General features: G+C 46.9%; 1 protein-coding gene across 2 annotated transcripts in view; it reads left to right on the forward strand.

Moving 5' to 3' along the window:
* PLD1 (phospholipase D1) overlaps positions 1–24815 on the forward strand; it is a 66030-nt gene that overhangs the window by 23189 nt on the left and 18026 nt on the right. The window contains exons 6-19 of one of the 2 annotated variants that reach the window (XM_052803247.1): positions 775–840; positions 7032–7090; positions 7619–7711; positions 10360–10512; positions 11235–11384; positions 12705–12788; positions 14629–14710; positions 17783–17893; positions 19230–19436; positions 20127–20343; positions 21306–21419; positions 23515–23643; positions 23986–24104; positions 24266–24379. In XM_052803247.1, coding sequence (XP_052659207.1) covers positions 775–840; positions 7032–7090; positions 7619–7711; positions 10360–10512; positions 11235–11384; positions 12705–12788; positions 14629–14710; positions 17783–17893; positions 19230–19436; positions 20127–20343; positions 21306–21419; positions 23515–23643; positions 23986–24104; positions 24266–24379 — 1698 coding nt within the window. The remainder of the gene's footprint in view (positions 1–774; positions 841–7031; positions 7091–7618; positions 7712–10359; positions 10513–11234; positions 11385–12704; positions 12789–14628; positions 14711–17782; positions 17894–19229; positions 19437–20126; positions 20344–21305; positions 21420–23514; positions 23644–23985; positions 24105–24265; positions 24380–24815) is intronic. The other variant, XM_052803248.1, reaches the window with a different exon arrangement.

Below are 24815 nucleotides of genomic sequence, written 5' to 3' on the forward strand. Positions count from 1 at the left end.
CGCCTTGGTTTCCTTGTGGGAGCCCCACAGCTTTCACCATGGGGATGTATATCCCTGCTGCCCAGCTGGGTAGCTCAGTGATGCTAACGCTGAGAAGGACGAAGGTCCCGATGGCATTTGTTTCTTCTCGGTTTCTTTTAGGTCCTGTAGGACTCTGCCCAGCTTCCCATGCCCAAACAGCTTAATCTCTTCTTTGCCCACTTACCATGAGGATGGGAAGACATTCTCTCTCCTGTAATGGTTTTTTCTCCCTTCCCCTCCTGGCCGGGGAGGACAGGCTCTCCGAACACCGGTGGTCCGGCCGCTGCCCTCTCCGTGGCTTTGGGACAGGGCAGCATGGTCACCATGCTGCTCACCTCGTGAACCTGGTGTTCAACCAAAACCGGCGTGCTCAGTTGCGGCTGAGGCTGTGTTTCCCAACAAAGCTAATTCGTGTGGGTCAGAAACAGCAGGGACTGATTTTTGTATTTAAAATTGTTCTGAAACTTGGGCTCAGTCAAGGGAGTTGACCTCCAAAGTGACAGTGCCAAGGAACAGGTCTGCTGGTGGAAGGTACAAACACAGATCTGTGAACAGTAAACAACCTGTGATCGAGCTGTTTATGCTGCTGAGCTATAATCTTCTCTGAGCACGTAATAATGTATTTATTTATCCATTCAAGCTGAAAAGCGTGTCTGATTTCTTGATAGCTTCCTAATGCCAGACAGTTGGGTTGTGGGGTTTTTTCTTGAAAATTCCTGCATCTTATTTAAAGTTTCAATGTTTTAATTGTAGAAACAGCTGGAAGACTACTTGACAAAGATCCTAAAGATGCCGATGTACAGGAACTACCATGGAACAGTAAGCAGAAATTAGTTTGCTTAAATGCCTAAAGAATATTCGCTTTACAAGTGTTGAATTCGTTGGAAGAAGACATGCAGCTTATATAAGAAACATTTTACAGCTGTTTTGCAAGCATTTTGGCTTAGCTGGTTTCTCCAGCATGGATGTAATATGATTAAAACCAAAGGAAGAGAGTGAATGGCTCAGTCTTGGAGGTCACTGTTATAACACAGTGATAACTTTCGCCAGGTAGTCCAGTCCAGAAAGCTGATTATACATGTATGATGTAGTGGGTTTCTGTTTAATTCTGGGGAGCGTTTAAGACGATAAGTTGAAGTTTTAAATACTTAAACAACTGGAGTCCAAACCATATTTGGAATCGCTCCTTCAGTCTGGGCTTTGTCTGTGGTCCTGGGTGCAAATTGGTCTCAGGTTCCTATTCTGTGCAGTTTCACTGGACGTTGGTGACGCTGAGTTTGTACGAGTGATACCCATTCATCTCTGCAGGGATTTTGTCACTTCCAAAGGGAGATGGTAATTGGCTTATCTCCCCGAGTTGATAGGTTTTTTTTGAAATGAGGAGAGATGTCAAATCCAACTTCAGGCCTATTTTAAGCAAAAATATTTCCTTTGAAAGCCGTCCTCAAATGTTTCTTCAGTAGTCCTCACCTGTCAGCCACAGCTGTAACATCTCCCTGGGATGGTAATTTATTTCCCCTTTTCTTGGCTGCATAATGACTGCGTTTCTCCATCTTTTGTATTATCAGCAAAACCTGATGCATGCATTGAGTAGCTGCAGAGCTTAGTGACATTTCTGAGCAAGGGGTGATGACTGGGAACATTTGGTTTTCAAACAAGCCAGAAATGTAGTCTGAACTTAGGGTAGCAGCCAGTTCTTCTCTTTGACTTTTGTTGTTGTTGTTTGGTAGGTATTCTGCTCTTTTGCAGGATTTCAGTTGTGTGGGGATGTTGGGCAGCTCATAGCTGGATGTCGTGCCCGAAAGCTGTGTGCTGTTATTGCAGAGCACTGTTTGTTATATGGCGCAAAGCGCTCGTCCAATTTTGGCCGTCGTGCTTTGGGTCGCAAGAAATCTTCAGACTCAGGCTGAGGGAGCTGTGTTCCTTGCAGAGTGCTGCTTTTGGGGACAGGCTGTGGAGCTTGAGTCCGATGCAGTCAAGAGCTGTGTTAGTCTGCATGTGGAAAATAGTTATCTTTTGTTCTAAAGGCAAGATTGGAATAACTTGGCAATTTTGATCGGTAGCATATGCAAAGCGGGGAAGAGTTATTTTACAGTGCGGGTGCGTCTTGTCACTCTTAGGCATTGCTTTTTTCAAATATTTTGGAGAATTTCTGCTCGTGTAAGAACGTGGGTCATCTTCTGACCGGGCTGTGGTTCAAGGCTGGCTGCCGCGGTGGGGGCCAGGCGAGGAGACGAGCGGTCCTGCCTTGCCCGGGCAGCTGTGGGGTGCTCCCCTCCTCCTGCGCTGAATCGCCCTTCTGTCCCCAGCCTCCCGAGCCAGATGTCACTTTGCACATAAATTCTCCGTTTATTGTTGGCTGTCGCTGGGTTTGGCCGCAGCAGAGCGTTCGGCGAGGACTTTGCTGCTAATGGTGGCAGCGCCGCTAAGCGCAGCGGGTCCTGCAGGCGATGCTGGAAGAAAGCACAGGGAGAAAAATGTTTCTTTTAAAAAAACCACCAAAACAACGCCCACCATTCTCAGACTTGAGACTAAGGTGAAGACTTCTGGCGTTTTCCTTGGAATTGTATTTGTCCCCCTTAGGAAAAAAAAATGAGGGCTTTGCTCTTCCTGTGGTTGAGAAGTCTTTTGCCTGGACGCTGACAAACGCTGCAACTGTCTTCGTCTCGGAGCACATTTCAACTCCTGTGTGTTCCTCATCAAATCCGTGCACTGAGGCGTTTCTTAAAACCCTAAATTCTTTACCAAGTCAGACACGGAATTGCAATGGCAAGCTGCGACCTGCCTGATGTGTAACCCTTGGTCCTTGTGAAGAGCCTGCCTGGGTCGATCGCATCGCCTCGGACATGTTTCTGCATCTGACCTGCACAATTTAATTAATTCTCTTTTTTTTTTTTACTTCTTTTATTTTGCATTTGCGGCTAATTATTTGTCAGTGAGAGGATCACCACTTTATACGCTGTCTTGAGGAGGTGCCACGCACTTGGAGAATCGAGCCTGCAAGTCGAGCTTGTAGCAGTTTGGCAGACCTGAAGTCGCTGGTGGGTTGAGGGTCAGGTCCACGGTGACCACCTTACGTGGTAGAGGTTGTGCATCCTCTGGTCCTTCTAGGTGACACTCCTGCAGGCTGTGGAAATAGAACCTACTGAAGCGTCATCATTTAGAGATGTACCAAGTGCCCCTTGCTCTGACTGGGTAGCTCTGACTGATAAAATTTACAGCCTTCTCACATTTCGCTTAATTTCTCAGCATTCATTATAACAGAGTATTTTGTGTGGAGTTCACAAATAGATTGGTAGATGCATTGTATTTTGTGATCAGACCCGAGACTTCATAGCCTTTCGGTTTGGGGTTTTTTTTTTTTTTTCCTTTTGGCTATGTGACTTATGATTATATCTCATATCTTCTAGTCCTTTCCAAAACCTTTTTATAGTACTTCTGGGCTGAAGTGCTTCAAGACAATTACCGTTAAAATGAATGTTGTGGGAATCTGAGTGTGTTAATTGTCCACACTTTTTTCTGGGAAATGGAGATTAGGGGAATATAGCCCAAAAACATTAGGAAACGGGGCCCATAGGCTTGACTGTATTCCATATAAAAATTTTATTAATTGGACCTTTGCATCACTTTTTTTGTATGAGCTGCAATAGTTGAAAGATGCCTAAGCAAAATAAAAAATAAGGTTTGGTTGAACTAGAGTGCGTGTGTCTGTAACACTTTGCATGAGCTTTATAGTGAGTGTAAAAACCTCATCTTAAGTGAAAGCAGTACAATGTAAGAACCACTCAGATATGCGAGAGTGACTGCCGTTTTGCCTCTGATATGGCATTTGGATGTGCGGACCATTGCAAAGGTCTCCACCCAACCCTTCAGTATTTTTAGTTACTGCACTTGAACTTCAGCACATTTAATATTTTTTTAAATTTGCGTTTAGTATAAGACAGTTTTTTTGTGTAAGAAATAGCTGGCATCTTTTGCTGAGCAGTATTATTCTGAAGAGTGGTATAATTTCATTTTTTATTGCTAGCCACAGCTGCTAATCAACTCTTTATGGGTTTTTTTTAACCCACTAAATTAAAAACAAGAGTCAAAATGAAAACACAGTGTGGAGCTGCTGCATTTTTTTGTGAAATGCAGATGCTCTATGAAATTTCCGCTTACATAAATCATGCGTGCTTGACATTGCTGGCAAAACGGGACGGTTTAAAACCGTGGCTTGTGCACCTTGCAGCTGGTTCTCCACCTTTCATAGCTTGTCTTTCTGCAGCTGATCACTCCCATCTGTTTTTGTTGTTTTCTTTTTTTTTCTTTTTATTGCTACAACAATGTCATTGAAACTACATTCTCTCGGCCCGTATCTCATACTTAAAATATTCTGCTGCGGATCGCTCTGAAACCAGAGCGGGATGCTGGCTCCCCGGGGAGGCAGCTGGGCAGCGCAGGAATTCAGATGTGAAGGAGATGAAAGTGCCTCGCTGCTCTGCGTTCCCCTCTCGGTTTTTCTGTGAATGACGAGCACCTCGGATGAAAGGCACCGTAACAGTAAAAATAGCTAATGCAGCAATAATAATAATAATAAATCATTCCATCAGATATTTTCCACTGCGCTGAGGAATTTTCCTTCTAACTGGTGGAATTTATTTTTGGTTTTTTTACAAACCAACGCTCCTAATTGGCACTGCTTGAGCAACGTGTTGGATGGGCTCCTGTCACCGTTGTTGCCATTTCAAAGACTCCTTGGCTGAAGAGCAGATTGCTGCGCTGCCAGACAATCTTTCTTTCATTTTTATGTGGCAATAGTTCTGTTTCTGCAAGTAATTTTTCCTCCTGGTTTTTCTTTTTGCTTCTTTGAGGACAATTATTTCTCTGCATGCAATGCTTCTCAAACTGCTGCCAGCTTCCTGGTTGCAGCCAACGTTTTCAAAGGGTTTTGACATTTGTGCGGTTTTTTGTTTTTTTTTTTTTTGTGCGTGCCCACTGTGAGAGAGATGTAGGGGTTTCTGACTCATCTGATGGGGAATGCCAGCCATTTTCTGAAGAAATGAAAATGGGATCCAGGGCAGAGAACTGGCCCGAGACTTCGCTTGGGACCTCTGATAAGAGCTTGTAGGATACGCTGGGTTTTCAGATACTCCCCATCCCGCTCCAAGTGTCACTGCAAAACCAGCTGGAACGTTTGTAGGTGACACCTGGTGCTTTTCCAGAATGTGTGGCGAGAGCAGCGATAGCAAGATTGTTCGTAAAAGCGCGGAACAACCCGTTCTAGCCACTTTTTGAAAACAGGCTGAAATCACCCCAAAATGAGGGCATTAATTTGCCTCTACTGAATAGAGGTTACTTTATGTCCTTGAGCTACTCGGAGGAGAACAACAGATCCTTTGTGCTTCTCTGTGACCTTATTGGTGTGAGAAGTTTGGGAAGGAGCAGCAGAGCGTGAGGAGGAGGAGGAGGAGGAAGGATCTTCTGTCCTGCTGCCGCTTCTGTGGGGCAAAAATGACAGTGTTGGGAAAGGAGCCTGAGCCGGCCTCACCACAACTGCAACATAGACTTTTGCCCCGAATTTACTGATATTCTTTGTTACGTTAGTGTTTGAAAATATCTCCCGAGGCTTACGGGTCCGCCCGTGTCATTCCTGTGCAAAATCGGATTTTTGCCGCCGAGGACGCCGAGGTCGGCTTGCCGCAGAGGAGGTGATGGTGGCCACCTCGGAGGAGAGCTGTTCCTTGGGTGCTGGCACCTGAGCTGCCGTGGGACGTGGGTGGGCATGGCCTGAAGCTGGCCCCGAGGCTGTCTCACGTCCCAGCCGCGGTCGGGAGCGTTGGGTTCAGTCCTGGACCTTGGTCCCGGCGGGCTTCATCGCCAAAAGCGGTGGTTAGAGGGTTCCCTCTGGCTTGCTGCCTGACCAAAGGGGAGGACAACTCCTGCCCTCACCCTGCCCTGAGCACCTTCCCGCGCTTGGACGGTTTTAGGCAATAATAAATTAAAAGTGCCTGGGTGCAGACGAGCCTCTGCCGTGCAAGGCTGCTCCTGCCCGAGGCCTGTCCTGCACAAGACACCCGAAGCAGGCATTTCTCCCTGCTAATGGGGCCCAGGGCTAATAACCAGCAGACTGTCAGGAATGTCCTGCTGTGCCAAGAAAAGCCTGCTTGGTTGCAATCGCCTGGCGTCCTATTTTTGGAGGTGAATGTCATCACGCTGTGCTTTCTCGCCGGCTTCGCTTGTCGTTCCGTGCCTCTGCAATCTCTGGCGAAGCAGGGAGGAGGCAGGTTGCTCGAATTTGAGATTCGCTGGTAAACGCGATAGGATGGCACGTGGGTTCCCCAGGCTGTGCCTGCTGTGGAGCTCTGTGCAGACCAGCAGAAGTCATGGAGAGTGGGTTTGAACTTGCTCTCCTCCTGCCCCACTGTGGCTTTCCTGATGGGTTTTTGGCTCCCGGGACCAGACGGAGCAGTGGGGGGTGTGTACGGCGCTGAGTGGGAGCGACCTGCTGCGGTGGTCTGGGAGGATGCTCGTGGGTTGAGGGGCCCGATCCCCACGTGGTGTGTGTCCGTGGGGTAGGGGACTCAAAGGGAGCAGGGTGCTCCCAGCCCTGGGGACGTGTGCTCATTCCCTTTCCAGCCTTTCTGTGAGGGTCACTGGAGAAAGGAGAGGATTCAGGCAGCCACCCAAGTTCACGCAGACCCCCAAAGAGTGTCAAACTTGAGTCCTCGTTTCAGCCAGTGATCCAGGAGGGAGGATACCGGTGGGACCCTGTGATACACTTGATCTTGATCGTCCTGGTTGCCTGAAATGTGTTCTCCAAAGCACATTTAAAATAAACAAGCAACCAAACAAAAAACCCAACCAAACTACTTTTCTTGGTCTTCTTGAAGATGCTTAAGTGAACGTGGGTAACTCCTGCTCAGGATCTTCTGTAGGTTTTGTCTTTATGACAAGTCACTTCGATGAAGCAAAGTGTTTTGTGGATTTCAGAGTATGAAAGATGGGGGGATCTTTTTCTCTTTCCCCAGATGGAGTTCATTGGAGTAAGCCAGCTGTCATTCATCCACGACCTGGGACCGAAGGGCATGTGAGTTGAGCTGTGTCTTTGTGAATTAGGATTCACCGAGAGCACGGCTTTATAAATAAATATTGTTCAAATGAATAGCTTTCCTTTCTCGCCAGTAACTGACTGGGGATTATTTTGCCATCCGGATAGGAAAAGTTATTAATGTTCAGACAGAAACGCTACAACTTTGGGGAATAATTTTGCGAGCGGGCTGCTTTGCAAGATGCGGGCTGCAGCTCACGGGCTGGCTTGCAGGGTTTCTCCCCTTCCCTCCCTGCAACCTGCAGACCCACTCGTTCTTCTGCTTGTGCTATAAAACAGGGCTCTGCATTCCTTAAATATGCATGATTTCCTTCTGGGGGGTTATTTTCGCCCTTCTTCCAGCTTTCAGGGCATGGTGCAGAGGCTGCTCGGGCACGGCTGGAGGCGGCAGGAGCCATCCCTGGGCACAGGGGCTGGGGGGTTCAGCAAGCGTCCTCCACCTGAGAGCCCTCCTGCACCCCCAGGTGAGCCGTGCCCCCCATCCTGACCGTGTTTCTGTCCTTGCAGAGAAGGGTTCATCATGAAGCGCTCCGGGGGCCACCGCATACCCGGCCTGAACTGCTGCGGCCAGGGAAGGATGTGCTACCGATGGTCCAAAAGGTACTGGTGGGGCGGGCGAAGGTGGCGATGCTGTGTGCTCCTCGGGCACGTGTACAAAAATCCTCAGTTGTCTTTTTCTCCCCAAAAGTCTGTGAGGGAGAGTCTTGCTTTTTTACAAAAGTCGTGGATTTTTCAGGTCAAAACGGCCCCTAGGCTATTCCCCCCCCCTCACCCTCCTGTGTGGAGGAGGGTGGGGGGTTTTCTTCTGCTTTGGAGTTCATAGAAGGGACGTGTTGCTCCAGAGGAAAATTGGGATTTCCTACAGCCCTGAGCTGGCAGAAATGGCAATGATCGCCCGGTCCGTGCCCAGCTTTCCCTGCTGCGGGAGCATCCGGGGGCTCCGTGCCTTTGGGAGGGGGACACGGTTGGTGACACTGCCCCGGCCAGATTTCAGCCCGGTTTTCTGAGCTTCCCTTCCTCAATTTACAAAAAGAAAGTCAACTAACTGAAACACTATCTGGATTGCTTTGGAGCTGGATTAAATCAGACGTGACCTGCAGCAGTAAGGAGCTCTGTTTGGTGCAATTAACCTTGGAATTAAATACGTTGCCCCTTCCTTATTACTGCACGTGCTTAAATGTCAGTGTTTCCATGGGAGTTTTCACAATCCACCCTGTTCCCATGTCCCTTCCTGCTGCAGACAGACATAATTTACTGTCCTCATCCCTTTACCTTCTGTGTTAGATCTCGGCGTTTCCTGGGGCTGCAGCGCAGCGAGGCGTGTGCTATGGAGGAATATGTGTGTTACCAGCTAGCGTCCAAAAAACGCAAGGGGTATTTCCTGGAGCTTGCCCTTCCCAGGCAAATATTTCCTTTTGAAAAGGCAAATAGCACATATCTGCCTTAGAGCAACAATTTCTTGGTCTGTAAGAGCTTCCCCAAGCATTATCCACCTTTGGATTTTAGCATCGCCGATGGGCTGTCGTTAGTTTTATCTTAAAAAATTCTGTTTTCCAACAAAATCCTTCTGCATTCTTGTGAAGAAAAGTTCCTATTTCTTCATAGTCTTTCCAACATTTCTTAATGTAGTTTTACAGAGATCTCTATAATGAGTGCACGAGGAGATGAAGATGTGACCTTCTTTCAGGTCAAATCATTAAATTGTCTCCAATTCTTTTTTATGGAAAAAAAAAATGCTTTTTCCTCTTGATAGCCCTCAGTTAACTCTTCCCTATGTTATGCAAAGCTCAAGCTTTAGTGGGGACAGTAGCACATTCAGCTGTGATGGATCTCGATTTTTCTTTAGAGCGTAAAAAGGAGATGGGAGAAGCGTTTGAGTGGGATTGTGTGCAGGGTAACACAAGAGGGGCACCAAATTCACGCCACGGCCTGCCGGGACTGACAGAGTGTGCATCAAGAAATAAGCAAATAACAGTAACATTTCCCAGAGAAGGTTATTTAAGTGAAGGATTTTAGGACACGTCAAGCTGGGGGCAGAGCTCCCCCCAAAGCATGGGGCAGACCACGGCCAGCCTTGTCCCACAACAGCTTTGCTGCAGGCGTTGGGTTTTCTATACCCCAAATTCAGTTTGGTTATTATAGGTTGGGTGTGTTATGGCCATGGGGGCTGTGGAAAGGGACGCGGAGGATGACAGCGGGGTGATGCTGTGAACGGGCACGGGCAGGACTTCTCGGGCATGCAGGGCTGCCTGGGAAAAACAGAACGGGGGACGCTTGGGAATGCACCCCGTGGGATGTTTGGGAGTGGAATTATGGGCCAAATAGGGAGGGAAGGTGTTTTGGCACCGAATGAGAGGTGATGCTGTGATAACTCTTTCAGGGCCCTGAAAGAAAAGAAAAAAATACGGGATCTGGAAGTAGATGAGGAGCTGAGGCTGTTACTAAAGATACAAGAACGAACAGATTTTTGCAGTATTTTCTGTTGCTTTGTGTGTTTCTTAGTGCGCAGAAGAACGCGGCGAAGGTCTGGTGGTAGAGACCTGTGTGGGACAGAGGGGGCCGGTTACCCCAGCTACGCCGCAGGGGGAGAAAAAATTAGAAATGCCATTCACTCTAAAAAAATGTGTTTTTTCCCAGAGTTGCCTTCAGGCTACGGTATTTATGTAAAACCTGCCGGTCATCTCTCCTCATGTGTTTCTAACAGGGTGCCTGTTGCTTGGCAATAAAAGCTTTCCGAAATACCTCGTTCATAGATTTTGATGGGAGTGAAAGTGATCCTAACATCGTAATTAATGTTAGAAATGTCAAGTAACTCCCATAGAGCATACAAGCTGAATAAAAACCTGGGGTGGAGGAATCCTTGTTGCACCTTGCCCGGTGCTGGGGTACCTGGCTGGGAGGTTTGTGGGCAGGGAGGTTCTCATTGGTTTCGTTAGACAAGGAAACCTATATTTCCAAAGACTTCTGTAAAAAGGAGTCATGCAAATAACTCTAAAAGTCTTATGCTGAATTCAGACTCATTACCCAAATTCATAAAATAGGCACTTTTCTGCTCAAGAAAATCATACCCTGGACTAGCCCCTGAAAAGAAATTTTACCACTTAGTTGAACGCTTTCCTTTCCCTGATAAATGATTTGCACTTGTTTTGAAGGAAACACTTTTCCATTTTATTAGCTTTTTTGATGGCTCATGTTTTGAAGACTGGCATGGGAGAAACAGGAGTTACCTGCTTGCTGTGCCCGTACAGGTGGCTGGTGGTGAAGGACTCTTTCCTGCTGTACATGAAACCAGACTCGGGGGCCATTGCCTTTGTCCTGCTGGTAGATAAGGAATTCAACATCAAGATAGGCCAGAAAGAAACAGAAACTAAATACGGGTTGCAGATCGACAATCTCTCTAGGTAAGAAATACAGACTTTTATTCTGAACCTTTTTAGTTGGCTTTTGGGCTGACGTGGAGCAGCTCAGCCTCCCGCAGGGCTCAGCACCGGGCAGCTGCTGGTGTGTTTATACCTGCTGGGGATTTGGCCTGTAATGCTGATCAATTCCGATGTCTTAATGAGGCATTTGGGAGCCTCAGCTGCTGTTTGTCCATCCTTGTGGTTATTGCTCGGGCCTGGGGGCACGGTGCACGTTGAGTTGCACGGTCTGGTTTTTGCAGCCATTGCTTACGGTAATTTTCTAGGCGCTTTGTTCCTTTATGCTGCAAGCAGAGACGTGTCCTACATCCCAACTGGCATATTACCCGAAAGACATGCTAGATGGGATAAAGAGATATTTAATATTTTTATGGTAGTGTACAGTATAAGTTCATCTTTTAAAAAAATACAGTATTAGCTAGGTCCAACTCCCCTCCGAGTTAAGGTGATGCTATTAATTTAACTCTGGGGTATTTTTTTTTTTTTTTTAAATGCTTGGCAGTGCAATACTGTGGTAGTCAGTCAGAGCAGCTCAGTGCTGATGTATTCATTTGCAAACAAAACAGCAAAGCACCATGCTTACTTTTTGCTCAAATAAAATGACCGATACTGGTACATTTATCAACGTGTATAGACAGCGAGGAGCAGCCCAATTAAACGTACGTGGCTTCAGCATCCCGCCCCACGCGCCGTCTGTTTTACAGGTCGCTGATTTTGAAGTGCAACAGCTACAGACATGCCCAGTGGTGGAGGCAGGGCATAGACGAGTTCATTCGGAAACACGGCAAGGATTTCCTCACGGAGCACCGCTTCGGGTCCTACGCAGCCGTGCAGGAGAACACGCTGGCCAAGTGGTGAGGACCGCGGCGAGGCTGCCACCGACTCACGCTGCCGCGGGTGCCACAACCTGCAGCAGCGACGGCACGCTCCCGCCTGCGTTAGCCCCGGCTCTGATGGATAGAGCTGGTAGCGTTCGGTAGCTGTAGGGACTACAATTAGACGATAATTAGAGAAGGTGCAAAAAATGAGGCTTTCTTCACTGGGAAAAGAATAGCTGTACTGGTGACAGGAGTGCTTTGATCCTGTTATGGCTTTGCATTGCAGCTAATAGCGTTTTGAAACGTCAAGTTTCTCTGAATTCGAACGCGTTGGGTATCTGTTATCGTAAGGTTAAAAATGGTATCTCGATGCACATGTAATTGGCAGGATGCTTATGAGTTAAAACCAGAACTGCTCTTTCATTAAGATATTCCTGGCTTCATTTTTATCCCAGTTTCTGATTCTGGAAATGCTGTTCCCTTAGGGTTTAGGTCTTTGGGCTCTGGGTTATAAACTCACAGTAACGTAGGTGCTATTGAAAACGTTTGCCTCTTTGGCTACTCCCTTCTCCATAGCTCCCTCCCAAAGCAGCTGTGCTGCAGCCTGTCCTGCTCATGCTCCTTTGCAGCCGATGGTCTGGTCATGTCCTTCATGTTCTGAAATGCAAGATATGTCCTCCTCATTACATTTGCAAGGCTGATTCTCATCCCATAAGCACAGCGTTGCCCTTCCAGGCACCACGGATGTGTTCAGGTGCAGATGTCACTCATTGGGTTGAAGAGCAGCATCAGATTCAGGCCTTGCAGACTGGCTTTGCAATGAAAGAGAATCAGCAAATGCAAATTCCAGTATAATCTGAGGGTGCCTGGGCTTTATGCGCACAGCAGTCCCACGAGAAATCCTCCCGTCTGTAGCGTAACCTAATTGCACTAAGCCATTCCCAGAAGCACCTCAAAAAATTGATTCTAGCTGGAAGCAAACCCTCACAGTGCTCTCACTGCAGCTTCTGCCTTGCAGCAACCGCTGCCCAAATAGTTTCTGTAAATCAAAGCAAACACCACTCCGCCATCCTTTCCTGAGAGCCAAACCTAGCTCACATGTTGGGCAAAACCCAAGAATATTGCGTGCAGTTGGCAGAAGTACCAAGTGGCACTTAATAATCTCTTATTGTGCTGTTTCATTAAGCTACTAATAGCAGCGTGAAATTCTCCCTGCGTGTTGTCCCAATTCTTGAAATTCTTTTGAGAAGAGAACGTAAATGGCATTAACACAGAACCCCGTTGGTCTTCAGCTATGGACTTTGTTTAACGAAGGGGAAGGAAACCTAAATCTATGCCCTGTGTTTGCTTTTACAGGTATGTAAATGCTAAATGGTACTTTGAAGATGTCGCAAATGCCATGGAAGCTGCTAAGGAAGAAATTTTCATCACAGATTGGTGGTTCGTACTTCTGTATTTGGATGTTGACCAGCTATCTCCCTTGGGACGTTCCCGACAATGCGGCACTGTTCGGAGGCCCTACAGTATGGCAGCTAGCCGTGCGGCCAGATGGTTTGGCAGCACACCCAAACATCTCCTTGTGTTGTATTCAAAGGCCTTTTCAGGAGGGTTGGCAGCAAAAGCGCATGCTTGAAATCAACAGCTTGGTTGTCTCCTTCCAAGGAAAGGCCTGCAGTTGCAGGAAGGCACCACCTGAATTGCAAGTGTTATGGCTTGAGGTGTTCATCAAGAGCGTAAATGGCTGCAGACCCGAGGGGCACGAATGTCTTTCAGTGTGTAAGGGAACGTGGACGCTCAACCACCTCCGACAGTGCTCTTCCCATGGGATCCTGCATGGGATCCTCCTTTCAGCTCCTCCTCGCTGTTTTGGGAAGCCTCATGCCATCAAAGAGCATTTTTGGGGGGGGGGGGTGATTTTGCTCTGCTCTTAAATGGGCCAGACAACGGAGGGGAAGTTTTGTCACCCCTTCCGAGCTGCCTGGCTGCCGACGGACCTGGCTCTGCCCGCTTCTTAACTAGTAATTCAGTATGTTTATGCAGTGCTCTGGTTCCTGTTTGAGGCAGAAGAAGGGTGCTCTTGTAGACTCGGGGCAGAGTTACTCGGCTGGATGCCGGTTGCGGCTGCCTGTGTCTTGCCTTTGCGGAGGTTAATCTGGCTGAACCAGCCTGGACCTTGGGCATGGAATGGTAGGGCAGGCTCCCAAGCCACAGCTCAGGTGTCTTCTTTAACGTTGGGCACATCTCTGTGCTCCTCTTTCTCCATCGGTTAAAATGAACCTACTAAGCCACTGCCCGTAGGAACTGGGAGGATTAGTTCTTGGGTGGCAGTTATTACGAGAAAACTAAATAGGGTGTTAGCATTTCCTGGGGTAAACATGTTTCCTAACAGGACCGCAGATAATGAACATGGTTTAGTGGGCATGGCTGATGGTTGGACTCGATGATCTTGAAGGTCTTTTCCCACCTAAATGATTCTATGATTCTATGAACCCAATGCTCCTGGATCCCCATGCGCAACATCAGGTAGCAATGCAAGAGCATCGCATTTCAGACCCGTTGCCTCTTACCTGATGTTTTATTCAGGCAGTTGTTAATGTATCTTGGAATTCCAAAAGTTACCTGAAACTTGGAGTTTAAGATAGAAATGCTGTTGCCAGAAGCATGTTTTTTAGGATGTAGCAATATGCTTTATCCAAGCACAAGTTCCCATGTTCGGTACAAAAGTAAAGGAAGGAAATTCTGTCACCTTGCTTTGCAGGAGTTAGATGAGATTGTTTAATTATTCCTTGTAATCCTTAAAGCTATGAATCAATAAAATGTCCTGTTGAGAGACCATATTGCATTGTATTTAAGCAGCAAGGAAAATTCAGCACAAGTCTATGCTACTCAGCCTAAGTACCAGGAGAACTGAAATCTCACTCTTATTTATTTTTTATGTCTACAGATTTCTTTCAAATCTACCTTGGGGTTTTCTTTTGTTGCATCTTTCTTTCATAGATAGACTCCAAGTTTTCCCATTTATACGTGACTGTTAAGCTTGGTCTCACGGGCTGTTGAATACGAAGATGAATGTGCTGGACACGTCCCCTGCCCTCTGTAATGTTCTGTTATTAAAAAACAAAGAGCGTGGTGTTGGAGAATGCATCACTCTGGGACATGAGTCTTCACATCCACTTTATACAAACTTTGATTTCTTTGCTTCCCAAGCTGATTATTGAGGCCAATGCTTTGTTTTGCAGACTACATATGCTGTGTTTTTTCCACTCCTTTATTTTCTTAGGCTGAGCCCAGAAATCTTCATGAAACGACCCGTTGTGGAAGGAAATCGCTGGCGGCTGGACTGCATCCTCAAGCGGAAAGCAGTAAGTGAGCTCCAGCTGCAACCTTCACCCTGCCGAAAACCCCGTGCGCCCACCCAGTTGCAGGGTCATACTGGGACTGGAGCGTTTGCACTGTTTATTTTGTTAGGGATGAGAGGTAAAGCTGGCCAAGCCTCACTTCAGATGGCCTCGGAAAATGATGTGCTTTGATTTGCTCCCCCCGGTTTGGGTTTGGAAGAGCTCGGAGGCAGAAGGGTCCTCAGGTTTGGGTCACTTCAGCTTTGCGTTACGACTACCCCAGCTCCTGGTGGGGTCAAAGAGCTGTTGCTGACCGGTGCTCTCCTTGTGGCATATGTATTTTAGAGGTACGGGAAAGACTAAGCACTTCGTGGCGGCTCTTGGTAGGTGGTTTGTGCACGACTGTCGTGCGGATCCTACCTGTCATTGCCGTGTACTGTGTGTCTGTGCTGCAGCTTGCGGAGCTGAAACTGTGAAAGATACCGTCAGTCTGCCAAGAAAATCAGGATGTCGTTAGCAAAAAGTCACTTGGTGGCGTCCAGAGGTTCAGGCTATCTCACGTTAGCCTTCTCATTGGGTTTTCCATACTTGGTACATTGCATAGGTCCTTGCTACAACTAAACACCGAAGAACTGATTGTTGCTGTTCACCCATCATTCTTTGCTGTAGTAAAGAAGTGCCTGTTGACATTAGGCATCATCCCAGTGTCTCCCAGCCCCATTACCCCAGTTGGAGCCCCTCTTGCCTTCGTCCTGCCCGGGCCATGCTGCCAAAAGCTCTTCATGCCATAGCTCTTTCACAGCTGCTACCATCAGTAATAGCAAATTTTAGTGGAGCATATAAGAAAGGCCAAAGCCTGAAAAGTTTTTGTGTTTTCTTATTGTTATTTCCCAGGATAACTTACATGGTTAGAAAAGGCTTTATTTTGTTGGTAGCTGGCTCTCACCACTTGTATGTCTCTGGTTTTCTTTGTTCCTACCCACGCCTTTCTGTATTCTGCTGGCTCTTGTGGCCACTAAGACGAGGGAGATCAGCTGTGTCCTCCCTGCCTGTCCCTGCTCGGGTAGAGACTCTGGTCATGAGGGTCCTGGTGCATTGCTGTGGAGAAGGGGTGTGGGGAAAAGGGCTTCAGCAAAGCGTGAAAAAAAAAAAAGTGTACAAGCACAAGCAGCATCACATTCCCCAGAGCCGGATTGTGGTGTTCAGCTTGTTTACAAGGGGGTGATAAACATGACTCAGAGGCTTGGACTCCTATTTGCATTGCCATGTTATCCGAGTTGTTAAATGCTTGTGTTCAGTAAGCAAATGCTTGTATAAACTTGATAAGGCTTTTTTCCCTCTGTTTTAATTTCTCCTTCTCTGCTGTTCCTCCTGAACAGAAAAGCTCAGACCTGCTGTTGACCTGGTGCCTTTCCTGGCACCTCCCGGTCAGGATTCCCATGCAAAGCTCTGTGCTGTTGCACGCTCTCCTTTCTTGTGCAGCACTTTGAGATACGAGCAAGCAACTGCAACTATTAGCTCTGTTTCTCTTTTCTTTAAGCATTTTCATCTCAGACAGCAGTTTATTTTGCTGCTGGTTGTACTCTGCTTTCCAATAACACGCCTGGCTCCAGACTACAGAGAACGCGTTTCATGGAGCCAAGCGAGGCAGACAGAGAAGCTGAGTGTGAGGTGTTTATGAGCGCGGGTTGTACTTCGGTTGTTCTCCCAACCTGCGATAACACCGGTGCTAGAAATGGTGGCTTGTCCCATGTGAGCGGTGAGTCAGGAAGGGAAGCGTGGCCGGGGAAGTCCCTTGAACTCTTGGTGTGGTAGAAGGGCAGGAGTCCAGGTGGACACGCTGAAGTAGTCTTTGACTCCTTCCCCTTCCAAACCAGTTGTCGTCACAGTCCTCGCCCCTCCGCGTGCCGAGAAAAAAAAAAAAATAGCTTTTCGTGACTGACTATTGTTGATTTGGAAGTAGTCTTATTTTCTGGCAAATGGAAAACGTGGCCACAGGGCATGCTTACTGGATGGAAGAATTTGGCTTTGTCGTGTTGACATGGATTTTCCTATGGCTATAAATACCTTGTAAGAGTGAGGAGTGTTTTAAGGTTAGTTCCTGGAAATACTTGCCTGCTCTTTCGCTTGTGGCATTTCTTTGGCGCGACAGGGCTGTCAGCAAGCTGGTGTCTAGATACAGGGGTGAGGCTGTCCTTCATGTGTGTACAGTGCTGCCTTGGACTTCTCTGGGTGCAGCGGAGAGCAGAATATCATCCACAATTTGGAGACTGCCTAAGCTCTCAGTAGCAGCTTTATGGGAATAGGAACTTAAAAAGCTGTGGAAAGTTTAGGTCCCAAGTTTAAGCCGCAAACTCCACTGCAAGAAGTTAAACCATGCTGATTTATGGCAACTGAAGGTGTCCCTGTGCGTGACCAGCATCTGCCGAGGTTTGGGAAGTACTTGGCAGTTTTGAAAGTGCTTTAACAAGTGTCCTTAGAAACCCTCCTGTGGATACCACTCTGGTCACAAAAAGCACCATCTCCTTGAGCACTGCTCATTGTATTCCAGGAGCTTGTTTAGCTCTACCAGCAGAAAGAACTTCTTTGCTGGTGTTGAGTTGGTTGCATCCCCTTGAGGAGAGGGATGTCCGTATGACCGCACTGGTATCGTTGTCCTGCAGAGGCTTTTAACTGTAGGCAAACCTCAGGGCAACACGAAGCAGCGGAAAACTGAACTTCAGTGGATGCGTGCAACACCATTGTATGTGGAGTGAATCACGTTTGCAAAATCTTACCTCAAAGGATGTTTAAAAGGGGCTGCTGTAAGAATAACCTGTTGATGGGCTTTGGCGTAGCTCAGCTCTCCGCACGTGAATCCAGGTACTGAGCCTTCCTCTGGAAGCTGAAGAGCTTTCCTGAGCCGTGCGGGTCCTTGCACGCCGTGAGGTCACCGTGATGGATCTGGAAGAGCGCAGTCGGGAACAAGTAACCTCAGCCCGCGTTTCTGTCTGCAGGCACAACATGCTTACTGCCTACTAGCTTTTCCTTGCTTCGGAAATGGAGCGTATCCATTGACATACCTGCATACCTTGTGTTTCTTTTTATTTCTGACAGCAACAAGGAGTGAGAATTTTTGTTATGCTGTACAAAGAGGTGGAGCTTGCCCTAGGGATCAACAGTGAATACAGCAAGCGGACGCTCATGCATCTCCATCCAAACATTAAGGTAATTGCACATTGGGCAGCTGTATGAAGGACGTTTGCATTCATTTGTTCTTGATAGCTGGTGCTGACCCTCCGTGTATTTGGGTGTGAGCCAGAAGAAGAGTGTTTCCCACCGTTGCAGTGGGAATAGTCTGAGAAGACATACCCATACAGTGATTACCACATCTGGCAACTTCATTTCTTTAGGTTATAATTGAACATAAAATTGCTTAGTTTAGACTTGCCAAAGCAACTATTCATCTAATTCACAAGAAACATATTTCACGTGACGAGTTAATGGGGTGACATCAAATGGAAAGTTACAACTTGAGAATGTCTCATTTCAGCATTTCTGTTCATATATAGACGATGAGAGTCAACACTTGATGTTTACATTCCCAGTGTAAATGAACAGCATTGCGCTGCCCTGTGCTGTTGGCGCTGCTGCTCTGCCACTGAGCAGAGAATGAGTTGTGGCAAATGAACCAGTAGACAAGGCTAGATCCAGTCTCCTGAAATTAGAGACATACATATTTTAACAAGAAATAAGATATATGTTATGTGTAAGGGTGGCTAACAGACTGCTAGAATAATAGATTTATTGTCACTTGATCAGTCGTCAGGGTGAAGGGAAGCATCCATTCACCATCATCTTCACAGCAAGGCTGGAAGGCGTAACTGGAAGATAGGTGCTAGCTGTGTAACAGGTTTTGGGAGCAGCCAGGTGAAACTCTGTAGCTTTTTCCCCAGGCAGCTGGTCTAATGGCTATCCTCTAGAATTAAAAAATAAAACTATACACTGTATGCCTAGATACAGAAATTACCTTGCCGTAAACACATGTCAAAAAGAATCTCATAAACAAATGCCAAACAACTTGCTGATTTTAAATGGGGAAAAAACCAGCCAACTTCTCATCCCACTTATGTAGCGGCAACAACCAAAGTGAGTCAGATCACCAATATGTTGTTTTCTCTTAGAGCAGGCTCTGTGTTTGAAAGCTCAGCTATTATAGCTCTACTGAAAGAGTGATTTTATTTGTTGAAACAGTTTCCCTGACTGTGGTCCTCTTATGAACTCTGTTGTTTTGAGCGTGACCTATCCCAACAGCAGTAACCGTTCCTGCTCGGGAATACCCCCATCGTGGGGAAGCACCTGCCTGCCCGTAAGGCTCAGCCAGTCTCAGGGACGGTCATGTAGCTTCTGTAATTACAGCAGTCTGTGCGGAGGCATCTTCTAAAAACTCCAGTGTTTCCCCATCATCCTGAGCAGCCAAAAAAAAACCCGCTGGGCAGCCCTCTGCCTGGAGGGATGTAAACCGGGCAGTGATGCTGAGCTTGAGCGCTGGTTTTCTCCCCAGGTGATGAGACACCCAGACCACGTGTCCTCCTCCGTGTACCTCTGGGCCCACCACGAGAAACTCGTCATCGTTGACCAGTCCGTGGCATTTGTGGGCGGCATCGACTTGGCGTACGGCAGGTGGGATGACGATGAGCATCGCCTGACCGACGTGGGCAGCGTCAAACGAATGGCAGCAGTGAAGTCGGTGTCGACGACCAACCTGGCAGTAAGTGAGCTTGCTCCAGCGGTTGGCCACGTTCAACGTCTGCGTGTCAGGTTTGCGGTGGGGATGAACAAGCGGTGTCCGCTTCTAAGCGTAGGGTTGGGTTTCGGAGGTTTGAAGAGGAATAGTAATGAGGAGGAGGAAGTATGTGAGCATCGTATGACTCTTTAGGGCTAGATCCTGACCAGCCCTTGCTAGGGCATGGAGATAGACAGCTGGGTTTCCCCTGGAGCTTGGAGCAGCCGTCACAATTTGGAGGCTACGTTCTTAATAAAACTTAGCTAGAAATGCACAGTAGGCACTCGCAGAGTGCTCCGAACTTCTGGATACTCGAGCCCTCAGCAGATGCCTTGCTTGCTGAGCTTTCTGGTAACCTGGGTCTGTATGCATCCAGAGATCTCTAAAAATTTTAGAGAGGTCTAAATTGTTGAGAATTTCAAGGGGAAAAATAATCCAGGGTAAATTTATGGGACTGCAGAAGGTACTGCTAGCATTAATGGTTTTTTCTGTCAAGTGCCTCCTCGGTACAGACTGTCTCCCTCAAAAGCATTCGTAGTTCCTACCGAAGCGTGTCTTTGTCACGGAGCAAAGTTTGGCTCGTGGTTGTTTCTGAGCATTGATACGCACAATAATCTGTAATTGAAGGGGAACCTGTCTGCACGTGGCCTGCAGCAACGTCCTGTGTCTTTTAAGTCTGCAGCGGAGTCGTCTGAATGTGTCCCCCTGCAGTCTGAAGCTCTGGCCCCAGAAAGCCACTTGTTCCAGAGAAATGCTGATGATGTCCCAGACACATCAAAAATGAAAGGAGTAGGAAAACCCAAAAAGTTTTCAAGGTTCAGTATTTACAAGCATCTCCATAAACACGGCATGCACCATGCTGACAGCGTCAGCAGCATAGACAGTGAATCAAGTAAGTAATGCTTTTCAGCTAAACAACATATATAAAGCATGTGTGGAGGTGGGTGGGTGGGCGTACGTGCAGATTCACGTAATTTCTAGGGTAATGTGTTCTTTGTAAGGAAGGAAAGTTGATGAATTTCTTAACTATCAGAATAATAACTACGTGTAGTCAATATATAAATTTGTGTCACTGCAAAATACACAAGAAAAGTTTTAAGTGGATTTGCATTTAGTTAATTAGCAATTGTCATGAGCCACCAGATGATGTGATGTAGTGTACGTGATGCCTAATGTTTCTATTGTTGGAAAATTTTTGTTCCTGCAAGGGAGAATTGAATCTTTCATTTTCAACTTGTATTTATTATAACAAGGAAAACAGTTTCTGAATGTGATTACCCCCTCTCATAGGCTAGTGTTACCTAGGTTTGAATCAGTTCACTCAGATGGAAGGATTCCCAATTTACCCGCTTACTAGAGAGGAGAGACCATTCAACAGTTGAATATTTGACTGCAGCTTCTAATTCCCCACATTAAAAACAGCTTCCAAGCTAAAGTTACAAGGATCGGCTTGACATTTATTCTAGCATGGAGTCCTTCCTGAAATCTGTTCCTGAAGTCCGCAGCTCCTGAAGCCGTATATTGTTTGCGATGGGAACTTATTTGAGTTTCCATCACTCCCTGCAGCTCTTACTCTGCCTCTGGCCGGAGGAAGCCTTGCTGGAGCATAGTTTGGCTTGGTTGCAGTCAGCTCAGGACATAGCCATGGCTTTGCTAATTCAAGATATCTGTTCGGTTTAAAACCGGCGGGGTCTTGGATTTGGTCCTTTGCCTGTTGGTCACTTGTAGTTTCAGCAAATTGACATCTCTTTTGAGATCCTGCCATGCAAGGTGTCTTCAGACAGGATCAGGCACCAGCGTAGCAAAAGCAGATGTGTGTTTTTGCCATGAATAGAGCATCTTGACTTTCTGCAGGTTACTGTAACCCCACTAGAAGTCAACCGAATATAATCCAGAGTTTAAAGCCCCATCTGAAAATGTTCCATCACCACACTGAATCCAAACAGGGGCTCGCTGAGCCTCAGGAGGGTAAGTGGAGGAAGGCAGAGGTGCAGACCCCTTCAGGCTTTAGCTGCTGATGTTTTTTGCATTGTAATGATGGTGAGAGTTAGGTTGGGTGCCAGGATCAGCCTTCGCTGCTTGTTGTTCTCCCAGCATCCTTCGTACCCCTCTGAGGACATCCTGGCAGAAGAGCCTTCTCCAGAAGCTTCAAAAACTGCAGCATAAATAAACAAACATACCCCCCCCCCCAAAAAAAAAAAACCAACACCCAACAATATACAAATAACCCACAACAACAAAACACCGAAGAAATTCGCAATAATGACAGCAGGGAACAATTGGGGAAATAGCTCTGATTCTGTTATATGATTATTTCAGTAGTTCCCTTCCTGTAAAGGAAGGGGCTTGTTACTGGAATTGGGAACTTCTGCACTGGATATTTTAAAAGAAGCCTGCTGCAGGAAGACAAATGCAAACAGAGAGAGGAACCAGCAAAGTGGCTGCTGCCAGACCTATATTTGGAGGAAGGCTTGGGGCGTCCCCCTTTTGCCCCTTATTAAAATCAATGAAAGCATACTCGATTGAGGAAGGAGTTGGGAGGTTATGAGCACTGAGCTGTTCTGATCTCTGGACTGATGTTGAAAGGGCCTGTTTCAGTATGGTCCCTCACTGAGATGCCTTTGAGTTCTGGTACGGAGCGAGGAGCAGTTCTTCAACATCTTCCTCCAAGGCATTAATTCCCAGTTATGAAATATTGGTTACAAAGTAGTGGTAGGTGTCAAGGAAGAGATGCATTTGCATCATGGAAAAGAAGTGCAGCCTCCCCTGTGGTCACCTCATGCTCGCTCACGAGTCGGTGTGCCGTCATCGAAGCTCGGGACGTGAAGTGTGTTTTGGCCGGATGGCGTGTCCCACCCATTCCCATTCGAGCATGCTGAGTCAGCGATTCCCCAGCTCCACCCGGACTCTCACTTAGAAACTCAAGCTTCCCAAGGCGGCTCTGGTGCATACCTCCTGCATGGCATTTTTGGCATGGCTTGGCTCTGCTCGGCTCGGGGGGGTTACAGCAGTGCTGGCAGGGCTTGCTTCGTGTAAACTGGTCTTGTTGCACTGCTGCCCATGTGTATTTTGGCTTTTGAAAGCGGCGGGGCGTGTGCTAAGGGGTTTTCATGGTTACCTGGTGATGTGGTTGGGTTAGGAGAAGACTTCTGCTGTTGGCATGTTACCGTGTGATTATCGCACTAGTATTTGGTACAGCAGGTGAAGGCTGCTCTCGGGGTCAGGAAATAATGATAGTTAAATGTTTATGGTCTAGGCCAATGGTTTTGGTTTTCTTAAGAGAGAGGAAAAAGAGTTCACTCCGCACCCAAAATAGGTGCTCTAGAAAAGGGATCCTGTTAGAGGGAATATCCCTGTCTACAATGTTTTAGACCGTTTTTAATCACCATCAATTTGGAATTCAGGATCCATTTGTCCAACATGTAAAATCGTATCAAAAGATGACATGGTTATTTGGAAAAACAAAATCAAACAAACAAAACCCACAATACTTAATGAGGGAACATGAGCTTTTTAATCATCTCATTCTAGTTAATAAAGACTAGCTTCTGTTAGAGGAGGTACACCCTGCTATAGAGGCAAAATAATGAACCCTCTAGCAGAGAAGGTGGAATTAGTTCATTAGTATTGTAAAATATATTAAGTAGATGATATATGTGATGTTCCTGTACATACAACCACTAAGGTCAGTCGCAGCTGGGAGTGAACCCCACATGGTAATGTTTAGGTGTCATAGAACTGTGCAAAGGCAAATGATTATAGGGTGATATTTTTTTTTAAGTCCAATGTAGAGCGAATTCAGCATCTGCTTTTTGTTTCCGAAACAGACTCCTATATATTACCTGCCCTGATTGTATAACAAATATTGAAATAGGGAAGAAAAACTACTAATATGCATCCTTTGAAAGCAACGGGACAACTAGGGAGAAAACAGCTTCAGCCAACCGGGACGGGCAAGTCCCACCAATGCTTTTCCGTGGCAGTGGGTCTCTCGCCAGCAGTGTGCGATGGACAGCTGTGACTTTAGAGCGTGTGTTTTTGTTACCTTGTTTGCCTGTGACAGATAAAGGATCCATCCGCAGCTTGAAGACGGGTGTTGGCGAGCTGCTTGGGGAAACCAGGTTTTGGCACGGAAAAGACTATTGCAACTTCGTCTTTAAAGACTGGGTTCAACTTGACAAACCTTTTGCTGGTAAGTGCCTTTGCACCCTGGAAGTCATTACATTCCCCCAAACCTTCTTCTGTGTCTTTTCAGTCTCAAACCATATTTTTTCCTGCTTCTGAGCCAGAGGTTATGAGGCTGGTTTTGTTTGGCTGCTAGGAAGAAGCAGCAAAACTCCCTCTGAGAGGTTCTAGGGCCAATTAATGCCATTACGGTCCATGGACTTGGGCTGCGGGCTACTGCGTGATAATTCATCTGCACAGCCCTCGGTGCCGTGTCCCAGAAACTTCAGTTTGAGGAGGGGGATGCCGTGCTTTTCCACATTCATGTCCTTTGCCTGAGGAGGTCCAAACGTGCTTTCCTGTCCCGTAGACTTCATTGACAGATACACCACCCCGAGGATGCCCTGGCATGACATCTCGTCCGTGGTGCACGGCAAAGCGGCCCGTGATGTCGCCCGACACTTCATCCAGCGCTGGAACTTCACCAAGGTGGGGTGTGGGCATCGCTGCCGGGGGCACGGAAATAAATACAGCCCCTGCCTCATCCACGTGCCCTCCATAGGCATGCATTTTATTTTTTTTATATGTTATTCTGCTACGTTGCAATCTCTTCAAGGACTTTTTTTTTTTTTTTTTTTCCTCCTGGGCAGATTATGAAGCCCAAATACCGGTCCCTGTCCTACCCATTCCTGTTGCCAAAATCTCAGCAAACTGCTAACGAGTTGAAGTATCAGGTGCCTGAGTCTGTTCATGCCACAGTCCAGGTGGGTGTTCGTGGTCTCCAGCTCACCTACTCCTTATAGAGCTTGTTTTGCATCTTTCCCGCAGGAAGTGTCGATGCCTGACAGAGCCTCTGCAGAACTTGAAAATATAAAATGAAAAACTCTTGTTGAATTTAACTCACAACATAGGTGGTCAGGTCCTCAATTACAATAAAATAATGCAACTCTTGCAGTAGAGATGCATTAATTTATACCTCCACCTCTGAGATAAGAGGACCGAGCTGTATGCAGTACTCAAGTTGTGGGAACACCACGACTTTGTATAGCTGTGTAATTTTCTATTTTGTTTTCTGCTGCTCTTCTTCTAATGCCTAACATTTGGGGTTTATGTTTTGGGCAGGCCTGATGGGTTGAGGCTGCCCACTGAGTATTTATCCCAGTTCTTAGAGCAGTCTACCAGGCCCCCGACACCTCGCTC

Source organism: Harpia harpyja, chromosome 12 (assembly GCF_026419915.1).
Source record: "Harpia harpyja isolate bHarHar1 chromosome 12, bHarHar1 primary haplotype, whole genome shotgun sequence".
Classification (NCBI taxonomy): domain Eukaryota; kingdom Metazoa; phylum Chordata; class Aves; order Accipitriformes; family Accipitridae; genus Harpia; species Harpia harpyja.